The sequence below is a fragment of the Ambystoma mexicanum genome, chromosome 6p (assembly GCF_040938575.1).
Source record: "Ambystoma mexicanum isolate Mex_15411 chromosome 6p, UKY_AmexF1_1, whole genome shotgun sequence".
In the NCBI taxonomy this organism is placed as follows: Eukaryota; Metazoa; Chordata; class Amphibia; order Caudata; family Ambystomatidae; genus Ambystoma; species Ambystoma mexicanum.
The window spans coordinates 1,490,208,379-1,490,228,447 of NC_090935.1; the positions used below are offsets into that span (position 1 = coordinate 1,490,208,379).

The following is a 20,069-nucleotide window of genomic DNA, read 5'->3' on the forward strand; positions in this document are numbered from 1 at the left end:
AAACTTGCATCACTGATCCGGAGGGAGAACTACAAGGACGCTGGCAGTCCACTGTGTCTGATGATTCGATGGTCTTCAAGAGTAGGCCAGTGCAGAACAGTGTCGAGAGGAGGAAGGAATGTGGAAGGTAACCGGGAGCTCTGTCGCACAGTGGGAGAGCAAGCAAGATGCCAGAGAGGCTGAATGGAACGCCGCCATCCCAGGAAGCCCTGGCGACATATAAACAATCCCAAAAAGGAAAAGGGTGGCATGGGAGACCCAAAGGGGATGTGGGGCATCTTACCAAAAGGATGAATGCAAGGGTCCTTAGGTGCTTTTGCCAGCGCCTACAAACCTTCTTTTCTTCTCCTGATTGCAGTGGTGGAAGGAAACCTGTTGACCACCAGGGAAGAGTCGAGGACCCCTACTATCATAAAGAGAAATTGGGAGGCATAGCCCATCATGACAGTGGTGGGGATACACCCATTGACAGTCAAAGGAGGTTCAATGACCCTAAACAAGATACAAGTCATCTTCCTCATGGCAGTACTTGGCAGGAGAGTGCAGTAAGTGGGCCGGTTCAAAGAAAAAGAGAAACCGGGCTCTGGGGCCCATAACAAGATGAAAGTGGCAGTACTTGGCAGGGAAGTGAACCAAATGTGCCAGATCAAATAAGAAGAGAAGCCAGGGTCATGGACCCTCGTAACATTTAGAGTTGGGTGTTGTGAAGCCTAATGAAAACGAGACCAGGGGAAGTGATTCATTCCCCCTGGTTGTAAGGAACTGATAACAAGATACCAGGAGAAGGTAGTCATTCTCCTGGTAACCCCAACCGGCAGTGAGATCCAAAAGGTCTGGGGAAGGGAGTCATGCCCCTTAGGCTATCTGAGACTGGACATCAGGAGAAAGGAGACATTCTCCTGGCCCACCAAGAAGGTATTGTGTAGAAGTTTACTATCAGGGGAAGGGATCCATTCCCCCTGACAACATGTGAGACACAAGACTGTTATAAGATTTTGAAGAGTTTCAAACAAACCAGGATCCATAACCCAGGAGAACGGAACCATTCTCCTGGGACCAGAACAATACTGACTTATTCTTTAGCTTCTAGTGTGAGAGACAGAAGTAAAGTTTTCTTGACACAGGACAGCGGACACTTTTGCGCTAACAGACATCTTGACAGTCATCTTAGTTCTTTAGTTGATACAGGGAAACCCCTCATAGGAAAAGGGACGGATATGTTTTCTTTTGCTTTCTTGTTAAATAAAAGTCTATAGCCCCAAACATGCAACCTTGGTGTGAGACTCGTTTTTCCACACCCTTACAGGTGTGAAAGGGGGCATAAGTGTTGCACATATCCAGACCCTCTTTGAGAATCGGTCATGCTTTGTTTTGTTGTATGGGATGAGATGTGTGAGGGCATATCACCACTTGCACCAAAACAGGTTTTGATAGTTTACTGTATCCTTTTTTATCATTTGCATGGATTTATTTATAAGTCGTTCAACCCAATAGCAGCTATATTGGCCTATGGCTTGAACTGATTCGAGCCCAATCTGAAATGTAATGACTTCCCGGATTTTGGTTCAAAAGGACAGCACTTACTATAAACTCCTTCTGCCGTGTTGCAATCAATATGTATTTTGTATGTTGTTTTGTTTTTGTATCAATGTTCGAGACATAGCGGACATGATGACAAAAGGACTAACATGAAAAATAAAATCGAAAATAGCCGCTGTCAAAGAAGACGAACATCATTACGTGATAAATACAATAACGGCAAAGCAGTTATAAAGCAGGCCGCCTTTGCTTTTTTTTTAGTGCAACAGCGCTCCCTATATCACGATAAGAGGAATTACGCGAAAGACAAAATTAATTACTGTCGCGGTTAAAGGAAAAGGAAAAGAAAATGAAAAATATTATTTGGCGATCGGCATAACTCCATGATGCAAGAACAATAGAATAAAGAAAAAGAATAGTTACAACCGCATTCTTGTCAGGCAAAAATAAGAAGCTTAGACCTGATCAAGAAATATAAAATCTTAAATGAGGGAAAAGATGCCCAGATTCCCAGATTCAACTTGTTTTCGAACAAACAGAGGGAGTGAAACATCATTTCCGAATAAGGGGTTCCTGTGAATTAACTACAAAACCTGAAAGAAATTGTTATGTCCTGAAGACAGCTACAACAATATGAAGGGCACTAGGGATAGTGCCTCATGTAGTATATAACAGCCGAAACATATGTAGCCAATCCCATAGGCCAAAAGTACTAATCCTAAATGACGGAGATCATAGTTTAGTATGTCTGTAGATGAAAACAACGTGACTGAATAACAACATGACCAAAGGGGAAAAACAAAAAGTTATTGAGATATGCCTTGTTATTGTTTCGATTCGTAATCCTCTAGAAGGTTGTTAGGAAAGATTTCGTAATTGTAGGTAATTTTCCTTCAATGTGGCAACCCCTAAACTTTTTGCTGTTGTTTTTCACCTTGTTCTTGACTTTGCCAGAGAAGTGCAGTCTTCTGCCGCACTCCTCTGGGCTTTCGCTCCTTTTCTTATGGGGAAACTGACATGCCCTTAAGACAGTCAGTACCGGGGAACGCTGTTTCCCGTAGTTTCTTCTATCATGTTGCGGCTTTCGTGCAACATGACACAAGAGGGCACTGTAAGCTAAGTTACAGCTCTCTTGGGTCTCTAGCCTTCTACAGGCCCTAGATACTCGTTTAGGATTGTATCTGATCGGTGCAAGTGATTCAGGGACGGCAATGGTGGCAGCGATCGTTTCTTGTGTTTTGAGCTCCTTTTGGCGTCCTAAGCGCGTTTCTCGCGCTTAACCCAAAATGGTGGCCTGGCTCCCAAAATGGCCAGACCACGAGGCTCCTTTGTCCTGTCCGCTGACCGGCTTGCTCCCTTCACCTTCCCCAGGTCGAGTCGACCCGGGGCCTTCCTTATTTGGGCATGTACTTTCCCGTGAAACACGGATGCTTTCGCGGGCTTCTACATGTCTTGTGTGTGCCTCCAGGATGTGGGCTGGGATGTCTGGTCCCAATACACATCCTGGGTGCCAGAGAGTCTAGGGTGGCGTGAATGCCTGGGACCACTGTGGTCCGTGATTGGTCCACGAATGGTGTGAGTGTTGATGAGCGGATCTCCCATTGGATCCCCTCCGTTTTGGCGCGAAGGGAACCGTGGATAAGAGGGGGCTGGAAACACCACTACCATGTCGATCTCCTGAGTTCTCACGAACGAAGAAATACAGGAGCCAAGTATCCTGCAACCAAGAGGCTGGACCGAGGAATTGCTGGTGACCCGCTGAAGGACTTCTCCTCTGCACTGCTGTCGCCTTGTGAAACCCTTTTCACCTTTGATCGAACCAGAAGGCCTGTACTGGTACTTCGTCCCTTGGAATAGCGGGAACAGCTATTCTCGGCATCTTCACCATCTCCTGCCAGTAAGCCTTCGGAAGCGTCTCTGGGCCATCCAGCTGACTGACCAGTTTACACGGGAGTCTTGCTCTGTAACCGCCGCCAGGTTGTGTAGTATTTCGAGTCCTTGTCACTCTCACACCCTTCGTACACTTGGCGTTCCCAAGTCTGAAGTGAGTAGTGTACATTTGGCTCAGATACACACGGCCGCTCCGTTGCCCTGCTGTGGTAACAAACTGTGCGGGTTTCTTCGATTGGGACGTCTTTTTTCTCAACACGACGACAAGGCGTTCCCTGCTCTTCTGAACCTGCCAGTTGCTGAAACTGACGCGGAGAAGCCTGGGTCTGCTTGCATCGGGGACCGGTGAGTAGCATAGCTAGGATCTGGTCACCCTCCTGCAGGAGCCCATTGCTTTTCCCCGCTGTGTAAAACAGCACCCTTTTCCGTACTCGCGCTCTGCTTCTGCCCACTGTGGAGGCTGCGCTTGAGTCGCGGAACTTGTTGTTCTTCTTTTGTGCACTAAACTGAACTGCCTGATTTCCCTCGAAGAGCTTCTCCTTTTGCCCGTTGGCACCAGCGCGTGCAGGTACTTTTGAGCACAAGGCTCCACTCTTCGCAGGGCTCGGACTTCCATCTAGTTAGGTGCCTCTGAAGGTGAACTGGGTCTAAGCATTATTTTGCACTGCCTGTTTTCCTTCCCTTTTAGGTGGACTACCCATGTTGTGCATCTAATGCTTGAGACTGTCGTATTTGTATATATATTGTGTTGATATGGTATGTGTTGGTTTACTATCGTTATATTGTGATTTTCTCGCTACGGTCATTGTTTTAAAGGCCTTGAAATAAATGTGTATATATTTTTTATATAACAACTGTTTGGAGTAGTTTGTAAGTGATCGTGCTTTGTGTGCTCATTGCGGGCTTTCAGTCACCCTCACCCCTCTTGAGACCTAGTCTTAACCGCCGCGATCGCTACCTTGATTGGTCTGGCTCGTCCAGAGGTTACCCTGTTCCAAGTAATTAGGTTGGCCTTCTGAACTTCTGCGCCACCAGGACAGAGTTCAGAAATCCGTCTTAACAAAGGTTAATCGAGTTTGCAAAAGGACTGTGCAATCACTTACTAACTCCAAATCTTTGAAGAAAACCTTTTGTGATAAAAGTATGTTTGTTAAAAAGAAAATGTGATAACTATGTGATTATAGATATAAACACCAGCGGTTTTCTCACTGCATTTTAGTATGAAATTTGAATACATGTTTTATTTTTCAATGGTGTAGAGTTAGTCTGAATGACCTGCCTACAAAATGTGAAAGTGTTCAGGAACAAGTTGGTGCACAAACCTTACTAAGTTGAATTGAGGGAGGGGTGATTGCCTTCAGGGCTCTACTGTCTTTCACATGTAACTTTCCCATTGGAAGACAATCCCCGATAACAACAAATAGGGAAATACCCACATATAAATACTGGACATAACAATGCCAGTGATACCCACTAAATATGGTTCCAGTTTACTGTTGCATCCAAACAATTCTGGGATGCCCAATCTGACAAGCAATTGCATGTGCATTTATGCCATGCAAGGTAAGTAGTAATTACACGTAAATGGCCTATTCGTTTTCAGATATTCTATTTCTCCCTCAACTAAGTACTATTTTAATGTTCTCCTCATGGAACTAAATGATGTTTTAATTTTCTACCTCATCCTCAACTTAATCCTACCCATCTTCTCCCTCATTCAACCAAATCCAATACATGTTGTGCCTATCAGTCAACAGTCGCAGAATATGGGATCCATCAAATGAGGAGGATTCTGTGACAAAGTCTCCTGCCTTAATTCTGGGCCTTCAAGTGGCGAAGGGAGCCTATGACCTTTCCAAGTTAGTGGATGATGGTTTTGGGGGAAGTATGGGTATGAATACCTCTACTTAGTCCCTAACACTGGCCAGGAGACAATCACACCCCACAGAAAAGTGCTACTGGCCCTTTGCCAGGAGAGGCCCGACCTTGCTCAGAGTAATGCACCTTCCCCCCATCCCAGGCTCAATATGAGGCAGGTTTCCAATTTCATTGGAAATGGTCATTACAACTTCACAGAAAATACTACTATTGTGGGTCTCACTAAAAAGATGGTTCTGCTGGCCTCTGAGGATGGAGGGTACATGTTCAGACTCACAATGACAGGCCAGATTGTTAAAGAATCACTCCAGCTGCCACTTGGTTTACACAATAAGACCTACTGTAGGGAGAAGGCAGTTCCCCAGCACGCAATCGTATTGCAGCATCAATGAAGGTAAACACCTGCAGGCCCTAGCACCTTTACCTGCCCAAAGGAAGGGCTCTCTGGTCTATTTAAGGGATGCTCTCGAAAAGGGGGCGGGGAGGTGAGCGTTTAGAGTAGGGCATGGTCTGAGTTTGGAGCAAGTTGGCGATTCAGGCAGGATGTGGGCAAAGGAGATTGGAGAGAGAAAGGAAAAAGTAATGGGGGCTGTGGACAAAAGGGGGAGAAGAAATATCAGAAGGTGGTTAGAGGGAAGATAACAGGAGGTCGTAGCAGGAGAACATCTGAAGATGGGTGGAGGAAACAAAACAAGGTGGCACCAGAAAAATCTTCGGCGGTGTCAGCAGAGAAACGTCAGGATGAGGTTGGAAAGAAGGACAAATTACCAAGTGTTAGTGAGGAGATGGCTAGCGAGAGCAGAAAGGAATGGAAGGGCATGCATTGACAAAGGCAGAGGCGAGATCACAATCAGAAGTGGTGAACCCATGGAAGGAGGAGTAACGGGCAGATGCTTGTTGTGCCATCATGGAGGACCAGAGGAGTAGAGAGGTGGTGCAGAGGATTGAAATCACAACCCCGGGGAAGTGAGGTGAAAAGGGCCTCGTAAGCTCCTCTGTGGAAGCTGGGGGAGACAACCCCTGCAGGAACTGCCAGCAAGTGGAAGAGGGGCCCCATCTGCCCCTAAAACCCCTGGTGGAGATGCAGCAGTATATAAAACACCCACAGGATGGATCGAGGAGGCAGTATCCAACCATCAGCAGACGACAAGCCAGAGGACTTTTGAGGATAAGCATAGAGGCTGTGACGGCAGGGAAGGGACCCCAAAATCTTGTGAACCTGAGAAGCAGCACCTTGTACTGGCGGAACTGCTGAGAAAAGACTGTCCTGACTTTTTTCATGTGAGTTTCACCCAGGGAAGGGGCTCCTTTGTGTTAAATGAAACCTGTTTTACTTAGGATTGTGAATGGACTCTTTTATGGATCCCACTCGCATATTTAACAGCTTGAAAAAGTGCCAGAGTTGGTGCCATTTTTAAAAGGAATCAAATAGTGTGCATATGTTGGTTATTACAAGCCATGTTGTGTGCACCCTTTGGTGAAGGGAGAGCAGTCTATTTCAGAGCCCCCTATTCAACAAAGGCTTGGTATTTCCCTTGTGTAGATGCCACTTCTCACTGCTAGTTTTGAAAAAACTTTATTCACAAGTTCACATTGATTTGGATAGGTTTCAGAACAACTCATTTCTTCTCACCAAGATAATATATTGGTAGAAATAACACCGATATTTACCACAATGAATACATTTTACCAAAATATCACTATTATCGGTCGTTAAACACAAAACGGTCTCTTGTGTGCGACTATAAGAACTTTAACATTTGAAGATATAACGAATACTTACAGTAGTTGACTAGTTCTACATTTTTCTATGTCTGCCCGTCTCAGAGCTCTAGCCTAAAAAAATAAATGACAGCAGGGGGTTTAGTATGATTCCAAGAGCATGCAATGCTAGAAAACTGTTAAATATACTGTCACAACCTATGATACACAAACATTTGAAGACAACAATCAAACCTGTTGCATACATTGGAAAAGGGATGGTTGTTTGCAGGGAATCATTTCTAAAGTGGTCTTACATGTTTTATTAGGATTTAGAATAGGGTAAAGTGCACCAACTTGTTTGGGAGGGTTCCCAGTGAAGCGTAGAGTATGTGTGTAGGCCTGCTTGGCAGGGTTGTAGTTCTCCCAACCACAGGGTATCACTTGCTCATTCAGAGCGTTCTCAAGTCCACATTTAAATCTTGTGCCAATGTCAAGTGCAAGTGTTAAGGTGCACTGAGAGAGATGGCAAGGCCTTAAAACAGTATAGTCTTTTTACACCTCCTACAGCCTAACTTTCAGGGGACAATGAGTGCTTCCTGCCCTGCACTACTAGGACGCACTGCTGCTGACTGCATGGGATCCAGAGGCTTTTCATGCTCCTGCTTGAACCAAATGGTTCTGCCTCCGATTGCCATAGATGCATCATAAGAGGTTGTGGAAGGTAGGGCCTGATCACGAGTTAGGTGAACCATAAACAGAAATACAGCTGGTGGTAATTACCGCCTCCTCCCTTTTCCTAGATTCCTACTAGCAACGGTAATATTTCTGGAGTACCTCTGGTTGTATTCAAGGAATGTCAACTGCCTCAGTCGTAACGTTAAAGTGTATTTGTTGTAACTTTTTTTCCTATACATTCCCACCTTCAATGTGAGGGTGCAAATGGATAATCGATAGTAACCGGTCATACCACTACTTTACATTTCTTTAAAGTTGAACAAGGTCTACACTCACCCTTTATTTTAATTACATGGTGAAGATGGAAAGTCGAAATCAGGCCATGTCCCCCAACCCTCCAAAAACCGTAAAAATAACCACAGACAATCTGGCTGCCGATCGCACAAACCCTCAGCAACCCCCACTGCACCTTCGATGGATAAGTACAATGTAAGATACCCTCTCAGCCAACCTTACCACCCCAGAGCAGCGCAAACATTATGCAAGGTGGATGAAACTCGACAGTCTTGACGAAAGCGCCACGCATCTAGCCGTTAGAGGCACGTACCATCTGCACATCGGGACACAGCCATGCACCTAAATACACAAAGAACACAGGCGTAAAGCCCTATCAGCTTAGAGGACAGTAACATACACATACTGGCTGCATGTTTATTACTTTTGGTATTAGTTTGCTGTAGCAATGCAGAAACTGCAAGAAACAAGGAAGAGATTGTGTACACGCTTGCAGTTGCTTACATGCAAATAACCGTACAGAGAACAGGAATACCTCAGGGACCCAGCAGCACTAGGGTCCACAAACCTATGGCTATTATGGGAAACCACATACAGTAGAAGCCAGACTATGTCTCAGGAAGGCACAGTAGGCCACAACGGGATCACAAGTTGAATCTAAGCTGACTGCAGAGTGACCCAGGGAGCTGCCATTTGTGGAACAAGGCCCTCGCCAAGGTAGCACTGTTGCAGATGACATTCTTCCCACTGACTTGAAGTAACACCGGCAAGGCAGACCCGAATAATCCTCCTAAATTCAAACTAATTCAGAGTCCTGAAGCTCACGAACGCAGTCTCTGGACATGTGGTCTGGCTGAGCTGACGGCAAGCCAAGAATTGACGACTGAGAAGGGCAGAGATCCCACGGACTGGACAGCGGATGGCAACAAAGTTGTTACTCCCAAAGCCGTACCTAAACGATGGAAAAAGACCGCTCTCATAGGCAAAGGTGGTTCACATATGGGTATAGCACAGACACATAGTTGCACATGTTACCTTGAAAAGGTACACTCTGAGCTGAGAACTAACTTGGATCCCATGCCTGGGGGATAGCAGCACAACAAATCATGATTCATGGCCCTAGGGGAGTGTAAAGGGGGTCAACAACCAATCAGTTGAGCCACATACTGAAACAATGTAGAAAGTAACACTTTTCGGGGCTGAGCCAGACATGACACCTGACGTGGGAAGTCCAATTAACTAATCTCTATATGGGCTGCTATAAGGGGACAACTACTCAATAGCCAATCCCAAAGGGTTATAGGTTTTCTGGAGAAGGGCCCAGGTCATGATATCATTGTGACGTAGATTTGCTTAAAAACTGGCCTGCGAGCCATTGCTCACCGAGCGTGCGCCTGGACTTCTATCCGTGTGCTTATCCCTGTTGGTTTTTTGGCTGTAATAAACCACAGTTGAACTTGCTACCTGCCTGGACTTGCGTTCCTTTTGGGAAAGGGGAAGGAGTTAGGCCTTCCATGACTAGAGAGTCCACAAACTCCTAGCAGCGCACACTTCTTGCCTGGGAGTTCTCCCTAACAAGTTGGTAGCAGAGGTGATGGCTCGAGGCATCAGCCCGGCCAGAAGCTGCCTCCTTCACCGCCAGACCTGAAAGGCTGTGGAACCTTCAGGGGTATTGTGAGAAGAACCGGGAAAGTGCTAATCGGATAAAGGCTGTCGGGAGCCATTTGGAAATCATCCCCCACGCAATCAGTGAAGGGTTCAAGGCAGACCGGAAGGGTGGGGGGAGCGGTTGACGGGGAGCCAGCGGCCGAACAGCATCACTGAGCATGGAACGTAAGTATTGGTCCAGGAAATTAGCAATGTGGGCATAAGGGAGAGTGTTGAGTAATTGTTGGGAGAAGGGAGATATTGTTGACTGTATTAATAGTGTGTTTTAGAATTGTTAGTAGTGTCATTGAGTAGGGACCGGAGAGATGGTAGTAGTCCCTTGTCTATGTTTAGGGAGCAATCAGTCTTCGAGGTAAAAGGTTCTAGTGAGGTACTAGGACTATAGACTTGAACTGCTTGGATTTTAGAAGTATGTAAATAAGTGGGTACCTGTGATTTGGGCGTTTTAGCCCAGAGCATAGATGACAGTATTCCCGTAGGGGTTAGCTGGAGCTATCCTAGATTGCGGAAGTGTATTAACTGGTTAAGTCTCCCGGAGAGAGGCGGTTCACACGTTAGGAGATGCAACGGGTGCAGTTATTTACAAGGAGATTGAAGTATACTCTGCCCTGGAGAGGCGGGAAGACAGCTGTGGGGTCGTGGAAGTGTTGGAGAATTTTGTGTGCGGATAACAGCCGCAAGTCATTGTCTTGTGTTGGTGCAAACTGTTGTGTTCATTCGGTCCGAGGTTTAACTTGGTGGCGTCACCCTTAGGTTATTGCGTAGGACAGAGAGTTTGATGGAGAGGAGCTAGCATTGTGGACTTGGGATTGGTAGAGAGGGGAACTAGCAGAAGGTGCATGCGCAGAATTGTGCTGGTGCGAGAGAATGCAGCAACTGTGAAGGTGGGGCTGGGTCAGGGCACGCTTTGTAAGGTGCAGAGAAAGTGAGCTTGTAGCGATTGAAATAAATACCCATTGCAGTTGAACCCTTTCTCCCTGACAGCGGATTATCGAAATGCTCGATTAGAGGTAATGTAAACGCATAATGTACCCTACATATCAGGGAGTGATCAGGTGGGCCGACCCCCATTCAACAGCTTTGCAAACCCCTGCCACCATATAAAGATAAGATTATTAAATACAGTGTGGAATGGGCCAGGAGCACTGTAGGAAAAGTAACATGGCCATTGCCGCCAAGAGGCAGTTTCTCCAGGGACGCGCATAAATCACTACTGACACACTTAAACACCTATAAAGGGAAGAAGATGGCAAAATGCATGGCAATATTTGAGCTATGGTGCATATTACAAGAGGGGGCGGCAGACAAGGTATGGATGATGAATCAGGATGAGGTGAATGAAGAGGCACCTGACCCTTCCGCACCTTCTCCTTCCCCTCCTAGCGTAGTATCTGAGGACACAAAGGAAGAACAGGGAATATATCCATTAAGGGAAGTACGGGACGGCAGAAGGATACTCAAATCCAACATATAAACCACCACCATATACCCGGGAAGAGAGCTCACAAGGTGTAAGGCAACCCACCAGCAGCCACGAGACAGATGTAGTGCGGCACCATAGAGCAAAGGCAGAATTTGAGGGTATAGGTACTGAGGAGTGGCAAAAAATGCTCCTGAAACTTGAAGGGAAGACCACAGGGATAGCAGAATGAGCAACAAGGGCGATAGAGGGACTTGAAAAGGGAACAAGAAAGGCCTGACTGTGCGGCTCAAGTGGAACAGGAGGAACAATGGAACAGAGTCCAAGAGACTAGAATAGAGCGGAAAGAGAGGGAAAGGAAAGAGAAAGAGGAATGGTAGGAAAGGGAATGGAGACAAGAGGAGCGTACAGATAAGGAATGGGCAGAGAGATTAGGGAGGGAACGGAGATCGAAGGAGAAGGAAGAGTGGGAAAGGAAGGGAAGTGACGAGAAAGAGGAAGAACTGGCAGAGTGGAAAAAGCAGTTAATCGAGCAAGAAACACGTAACTATGTAGAAAGGAGGCAGAGGAGGTTGCAGATAGACCAGCTGGCAAGAGAACGAGCACGGAAAGAAGAGGATGAGCGAGCAATGAAGGCGGCTGGGGAGCAAGCTGCATTAGAATGGGAAAGGAAATGATGGGAAGGAAAGAGGTGACCCGAGCCAGATAGCTCAGAGGTATGCCTGGACAGCTCAGTAGGGCAAGGCACTGTGCGCCTAGAAATACGGAAAGGAGAAAGAAAATACAATTTAGTGGATATTCATCTTGATACACAGCACAACCCTGATTCTACAACATGCAAGCTAAGTTTTGTAGACGACTTCTGTAGTGACATGGACACAGACTCCGACAACAGGCATGGCCGGGATGAAACGGGAGAATGCAACAAACCCAATCTCAAAAGAATGCGTGAAGGGACATTTTGGGACTGCAGGTCAGAGGGACAATGAGGGGGTGGGTCAGATCTAGATGACCAAAAGCTGCATGCACCTGACCAGTGCGTCACACCAAATACATACCTCAATGGACTGAGGGACCTCCCAGGCGTAGGAGAGTGGAGACACATTGGCACATTCCAGAGGATGACTGTCAAGAGCACATGAAAAGACAACACAGATACCCATACTAGAACCCACAGACATATGCACAGATGTTGACGATGAAAGGGAGCCTATAGAAATCTGGCAATACCGGAGAACACCGGAGAAGGCAGCATTTTCACAGATGCCCCTATTAGAAAGAGGAGGGACAAGGCCTCAGTACATACACTGGAAACTCACAGACAAAGAGAATGTCAAATGCTGACAACCCTCCTTAAGTGCAGGAGTGGGGAAATGGATATATGTAATGGAGAAGCTGACCCGCGGGTCACAGGCTGGCGGTGGGTGACTTCAAGGGGCTGTTGATATCGATACTGGGTGACGCAGCTGACACCATATGGAAGAGGGTGGGGTTACCCGGGGTGACGATACATAACACCGCACACAACGAGTCACCATTCACCAATTGTAGAACTGCAGTTTAGCAAGCACTGTGGACACAGTACCCTGACACATCAGACATAGGGGCAATTACGTCACCCAAAATGCGTGACAGTGAGGATCCTGTTCAGTACATTCAAGTGATTTGTGAGCTTTGGCGCTTTAAAACTAAAGAGCCGTGGGACAAAACAATAGCAATCTTTTATCACATCTTGGTAGAGGGGCTACCAGAACCTATGCAAAAGAACTTTGAGAAATTGGTGGGGATGGAAGCAAAAGGATTGCCAGACAGGGTCGGATTGGCCCCTCGACATCATCCGTGAGGTGTGGGGGCCAGTTTCTGGCCATGCATGGGCTGGTTTTGAAGACATTTCTTTTTTTTCCAATGTTTTTTTTTTTTTCTTTTCAAAAAGCCTTTCATCCTTCTTAGGTCGCTAAATGAGTACCAACACAGGTGGGGTGATCTTGTATGCATATTTGTTCTATAAAAAAAACTCAAGCGTAAGTGCTATACAATAACATATTATCATTTGGCCCTGGACGTCTGCTTGGATTCGCAGTAATTTAGTGTACTTAGAAACAATGCTATTTGATGCCACTTCCTGTTTTGTCAAGGGGTGAAAGGTCATGTTTCTTCACTTCCCAGGATGTCACTTTGGGGTGGGGTCAAATGACATCACTTCCGCTGTCATCAGAGGTCAAGGGTCATGAGACGTGGTGTGGGCCACTTATTTGAGGCGAGGGGTGGGCCACTTTTTTTTGGGTGACCGGACCCATTTCATGTCCCAGCCCGACCCTGTTGCCAGAGATACAGCTCACAGTAGTAAACCACTACAGGCTGTGGCAGGAGAAAGTCAAACAAAAGGCAGAAGAGAGAAAAGCTGATCAAGCTAAGTTAGTCCAAAGGAAGTTGTCAAAATATGCCAATGAAGGGGCAGTAATAACTAGCCCATCACCAGAGACACAAGTACCAGCACCACAGCAACAGTTTCAACTACCACAAGCACCACAATACGCACCGCCCATGGTGGAAGGTTACATGGGGTGGGGCGGGTTCCAAAAGGGATTCAGAGGGAAGGGAGGATTCTAAAGGGGGCATGGTTTTGGACCACAGATGCATCATATTCAGGGAGCGTTTTGGGGTATGGACCGCAGGGACAACAGAATACAGGAGATTTTTCGGAAGGCTTCCAGGGGTAGGCTAACAGGACCTGCAGACAGCTAGGACATATTTGCAGAACTTGTCAGTTAGGGGGACTGCAACAGAATTGGGGGGATCAAGGGCAAACCCAGTACACAGCAGGCAGGGAGATTACGGTGCTCAGAACCAGCAAGGGCAGAACACAGGGCCCTTACCAACAAACCCCGAAGACAGCAACACAAGCACCATCACCACACAAATACAGGCACAAAACACCACAAATTGCAGCACCCTACCCCAGTACCTATAAGCATTGCAACCCAGAGGAAAAGTACAGCAATTTGCAAAAATACAGAGCACTGACACTACAGGACCCATGGATACTATAGCAATGGTACCAGTGAGATGATTGGGAGGGGTCACCATGGTGGAAAACAACCCCTTCACCAGGAAATGACTATCCATTTATCCACAATAGGACAGCCCACAGACGAAATTGATCCACCCTGTCGGTCACACCCAATCCTGCGGAGGAACCTTGGATATGGGTAACGATAGGTGACAAAACTTTGTCCTTTCTTGTTGACACTGGGGCGACTAGGTCATGCATTCGGGAGGGGACATTTGTGTTGCTAGGCGATGCCATGAATTCTCTGGGGCTCGAGAAGTGGTTCCTTTTACTGATAACATCTCATTATCTATCGGAGATAATGACTTATCCTTAGGCTTGCTATACTCCAGACAAGCACCTGTAAACCTATTGGGATGTGACATCATGAGCAGACTGAACATGGCCATGTAATTCCCTGACAAGGGCATAATATGCTCCCCCCTATTAAAACACATGTTGTACATCAAGCAGATTGTCTAGGCATATGGTGGAAGCACTGTAGAGAGGGGGGTGCCATTAGACCCAGAAATGTTCCAATATGGAACAGACATGGCTACGCTCTTGCTGCCCCTCATAAAGTCACCCCTCCATCCTCTTTCTCATCCTTTCCTCTCTTCTCCTCTGATGAGGTCACTGGACAAGTCCGATCTATGAAAGCCTCGTCAATACACGTTCATCCATGTTCCTCTAAAACCTTCAAGACCACCACATTGATACCCTCGCTCCGGCCCTTGCCAATTTTGGCAAGCCTCAGGATCTTTTCCCTCCCCTCTGAAGCACTCCCCTGTTCACCCTCTTCTCAAGAAACCCACAGCTGATCATTCTTGTCTAGCTAACTATCGCCCAATTTCTATTACTCCTTTTCTGAGTAAACTCATGTAAAAGCTGGCCATGTCTCAGCTTAACCTTCATTCTGATTCTGTCGGCTCTCTTCATGACCACCAGTCTGGCTTCAGAGCTGCCGGAAGCACGGAAACTGCTCTCTTGAACATCCGTGAAGATCTACTCTCCAACCTTGACACTAACATTCCCTCTGTCTTCATCCTACTTGATCGCTCTTCTGCCTTCGAAACGGTCAACCAAATCACCCTTCTCAACCATCTCCGTGATAACCTGGTTATCACTGATCAGGCTCTGGCATGGCTGAACTCTTTCCTCTCTGATCAACCCTCCCAAGTCCAACTTGGGTCCTTCCTATCATCTATCTCCCTCTCTACCTGTGGTGTTCCCCAGGGATCTAAACTCTTGTTCTAGCTTTTCAGCCAATACCTGGCAACTCTCACCCACTGCATTGCCATTTTTTGCTCAAATTTCCAGTGCTACGCTGATGACACTCAACTCATTTTAGGCTGCCCTCGGCCACCTCCTCTCATCTCTGATTGCCTAACTGCCTTTCAAGATTGGTGTGCCTCCAACGATCTTTGTCTTAATGCCAACAAGACTGAGATCCTCCTCATTGGTACATCTTCACCATCCTTTCCTCTCACTCTCTGGCCAGCCTTCCTTGGCCCTGCTCCTAACTACTACCTGAGAGGCTAAGAACATCGGGGTCATCTTTGACACCACACTTTCCTTCTCCGCCCACATCTCTGAAGTCTCTAAAAAGTCAAACTTCCTACTGCACCTCCATAGAGGTACTCTTCCTTTGCTCCCCTTCCCACAGAAGCTCACTGTCTCCCAAGCTCTGGTTCTCTCTAGGTTGGACTATTGTAACAGCCTCTGTAACAGCCTCTTTCTAGATCTACCTGCCTCTGCTCTCCGCCCTGTACAACTAATCCAGAATAGGACTACAAGATTTGTCCTTGGCCTCAAACCCTGGGATCGTATCTGTCCAGCTCTTAAATCCCTTCAATGGCAACTGGGGACTATTGTTCCCTCTGGCTCATGCAATGGTGTCTATGGTCTAAACGACTACTCACCTGGCACCCTCCATACCTTCCCTGCAATTTTAAATTGAATTGAATTGATATTTTATTAATATTGCACTCATACACAAGTGTTTCAGAGAGTGTTAGGGAGAATTCTCCAGAATGTCTCATTTCCCTTACCTACTGAGTCCCTCAGCAGTTTTGCTGGATTTCTGTGATTTATTTCTTTCACCTGGTAAGAGTGTGAGCCTTTTTTCCCACTCTTACATGTGTTTTGTTGTGTGTGTTTAACATTTTTGTGTTCATAGACTGTGGAGCCTCACCTATTCCATAGGCATCATCTTTTAACTGTGTTTTACACAGCATCTTCAGTGCAGTGACACAGGGTTTTCTTTTTCAGACTTCCCAACTCCGACTCCATTTTCTGACACTGACTACTGTCTCTCAGAACATGTAAAGTTGCCATTGACTTTATTAGTCTTTTTAAACTCACAGACCAGTACAAACTATCTTACATAGAGTTCTGGAAAGGGTTAATACTTATCCCTTTCTGTGTGTTTCTCTTGGAGCATTGTTTTGCTGCCTTTTCATTAAGACTTGGCTGGTGGCAGTGGTAACTACCCTATTTTTCCTAACAGAGGGTGACAAGGCAAGGGAGGGGAATGAGGAACAACAAAACAACAATCTTACTAGGCCCAGTGACATTGACAATGCGCAAGTGCATGGGAAAGGGAAAAGGGGAAAAGTGCATGGAAGGGGGGGAAGTGGAAAGTGTGGAGCAGAGGCGAAATAAGTACATAATAATAAATAAATAAAATAAATAATAACGGCAGTAAACAGTGGTAGTGCAGCCAGCAAGTGGTGAGTGCTGGCTTTAAGGTAGCAGACAAGGTATGTCTGATAAGTGCAGAAAGAAGAGAAAGGGGGTGGGAGACTGTATGGTTACAGATACAGACCCCAGTACAGGGGGAGCCTCAGAGGCAGTGCAGGAGGGTGGCAGGGTGAGCAGATACTTGGGCTCAGAGGATAGAGAGTGGCCAGGTGCACGGTGCCAAAAGAGAAACAGATCAGCAGGGAAGAGGGGGGGACGAAGACAGAAGCAAAGAGGAGGGACTTGAGTTGCTTCCGGAAACGGAGATGGTTCTCCTGAAGTTTCAGAGTGGCAGGGAGGCTGTTCCAAAGCGAGGCCCCAGCCAAAGACAGAGATCTACCCCCCAGCTCGTTTCTTTGAAAAATGACTGACCCTGAGGGAGTTAGAGGTAGAGAAGTGAAGAGGGGAGATATTTACAGAGGGATAGTTGGAGGTATTGTGGCCCAAGCCCCAGAAAGCCTTGTGGACAATGCAAAGGGTTTTAAATGTAATCCTTGCATCCACTGGGAGCCAATGGGGAGATTTCAGAGCTGGAGAGATACGATCCCAGGGCTTGAGGCCAAGGACAAGTCTTGCAGTCCTGTTCTGGGTCCACATACTGAAACAATGTAGAAAGTAACACTTTTCTGGGCTGAGCCAGGCATGACACCTGACGTGGGAAGTCCAATGAACAAATCTCTATAGGGGCCACTATAAGGCGACTACTACTCAATAGCCAATCCCGAAGGGTGATAGGTTTTCTGGAGAAGGGCCCAGGATGTGATATCATTGTGATGTAGATTTGCCTAAAAACTGGCATGTGAGCCATTGTTCACAAAGAGTGCGCCTGGACTTCTATCCGTGCGCTTATCCCTGTTGGATTATTGGCTGTAATAATCCACAGTGGAACTTGCTACCTGCCTGGACTTGCGTTCCTTTTCTGAAAGGGGAAGGAGTTAGGCCTTCCATGAGTTCAGAGTCCACACACTCCTAGCAGCACACCCTGCTTGCCTTGGAGTTCTCCCTAACAATGTGTAAGGTGGTGAAAGGGTAAAATCAGAGCTGCCCACCTATTCATCTCCTAATATATACTCTACTCTGCAAAAACACGTGTTTTACTATGTTGACTTTTGTACAGTATTAATTATGCTGCTTTAAAATATTTACTGCCACTGTCCAGTCAAACAGACTTTTATTTGGTATAAAAAAACTTCAAGTTATACAACATTGAAACACACTACAATGTTCTAGGTAAAATTAATAAATATACAAGTGACTAAAAATGTAATAAAAAATGGACCATCAGATGAAAGCCTTCATTCATGGGACAACAACAATAATTAATTGCAAGGATACCAGCAAAGTAAATAGACTCACAAAGTAAAACCTCATTAGGTTTGGGCCATAGTTCATAAAACAGCACCAATGATCAATTGCATAGATATTGGAAGGGAGAGTGAACTTGCAGCCCCAGTGTCAATATTATGAGGCTGGATATGATGAACTCCTGCTCCTATAGCCGTTAGAACTTTTAATCTATGCAACCACACTCTATGTGTATATCTAACAGTTTCAAAAATGACGTGTGGTTGTAAAGATTGTCTCAAGAGCTTTATGGCATCGCCTGTACAATGACTCCTCACTTATTTTAATATTGACTTCAAAAAATGGCATCTTAGATTGATTGTAAAAGGACACACCAGTAAGTAGTGAGTTAGTGTTGTGTCTGCTTATTTACACCTGGGGCACAGTACAGAAGCATTTTCATGCCACCCTCTGGTGAAGGAAGCAGTCTGCAGAATTCATGCAGATACACAGTGATCATTCAAAAGGGGGCGAGATGCAGTCAAGATAGGCATACCGATCAACCGGTGACCACCGAGCTAAGTAGTCTTGGCCCAACTTTAACATGGCAGCTTTGCCCACTAGCCTCTCTCTTACTCTTGTTTTTATCAACTCCTTCAGGTTCGATGACCTGGTACCGGGGAAAGATCTAGTGTAATTTCTCAGGTCACCTATTCCCAACACGCCCAGTGTGTATTAGAAATGTGTGACCCATTTAAGACTGTGCACCCCTTTCAGGGATAACAGATGGTTCGGTGCTTCACAGTAAATTACCAATTCATCTGTGTTCCACAACCGCTCCCAATATAGTGCTGCTTTGAACTCGACTGAATCACGTAACGGGGCAACATTGAGTTCAAGCTGTAACAACAATGAGGGTGCACTACTTGGAAGGAGGACCACATTTTTATGAATGTGTGCTCTATGCTGGCCAATTTCCTAGTGTTGGCATATTCCCAGAGTTCAGATCCGTAAACAGCTGCAGGCACAGAATGTTTTTTATACAGTTTCAAAGCCGGGGATATTGCACCACTGCCATGCCTACTGTGGAATGATTGAATTGCCCCACTGTAGTTTTTCAGGGTGATCCCAGACTTGAGAATGTGTTGCGTTTTGGAATCTGACACCCAAGTTATCAAAGTATTTGACCTGCTCCAGTCTAACATTGTTTAGTTGGATTGGCAGAGAGCAGCATTTGGCAGACTGTGGTTAAACACCATGACATTTGTTTTTTCAGCATTCAATGCAAGATGCAAATATTTGCATTTTGACAGAAGCATTGAAAGTGTTGGTCTGCTCCCCCCCAGACCATAGCGTACAGTGGCTTAGTTCTCCCCATAAAGTCGCATTACAGAGGTCAGCAGTTGAGTAGGAATGTTGTGATCTCATAAGATCTATCAGAGTGAGGCCCATGAAACAGTGTCAAATGCAGTTTTCAGGTCCAGAAATAAAGCATATAGTTTCATTTTACATAATACTGTGTATTTCTGGATAACTGTGAACAATAAAAAATAATGGTCTAGTGTACCCCTGTTGGCGCAAAACCAGCTTGCTAATCCCTCAACACATTGTTATTGTTAACCCATTCCTGCAGTTGGTTAAGAATCACCTTCCCAAATATCTTGCCTGTGCAGTCTAATAGGGAGATCGGGCAGTAGTTTCCTGGCAGCTCCTTGCTCCCTTTTCTATAGATTGGGACAATTACTGCATTCAACTAGGACTTGGGGATGGACCTAGAACTGATAATGGCATTGAAAAGTTTAATTAAGACTGGAGCCCATATTGCTGGCTCATCCTTATAGTGATCCAGTGGAATCCGATCTGGGCCTGCTGCAAGTCTGCTTTTCTGTTCTTTCAGTGCCCTTACAACATCACTGATTGATATTA

At 46.0% G+C, this 20,069-nt stretch overlaps 1 protein-coding gene across 1 annotated transcript in view; it reads right to left on the reverse strand.

Moving 5' to 3' along the window:
* The window catches only part of LOC138511076 (trichohyalin-like), a 3,831,204-nt gene that overhangs the window by 2,013,950 nt on the left and 1,797,185 nt on the right, over positions 1 to 20,069 (reverse strand). Inside the window, exon 19 of the mRNA XM_069626576.1 lies at positions 7,091 to 7,143. Coding sequence (XP_069482677.1) covers positions 7,091 to 7,143 — 53 coding nt within the window. The remainder of the gene's footprint in view (positions 1 to 7,090; positions 7,144 to 20,069) is intronic.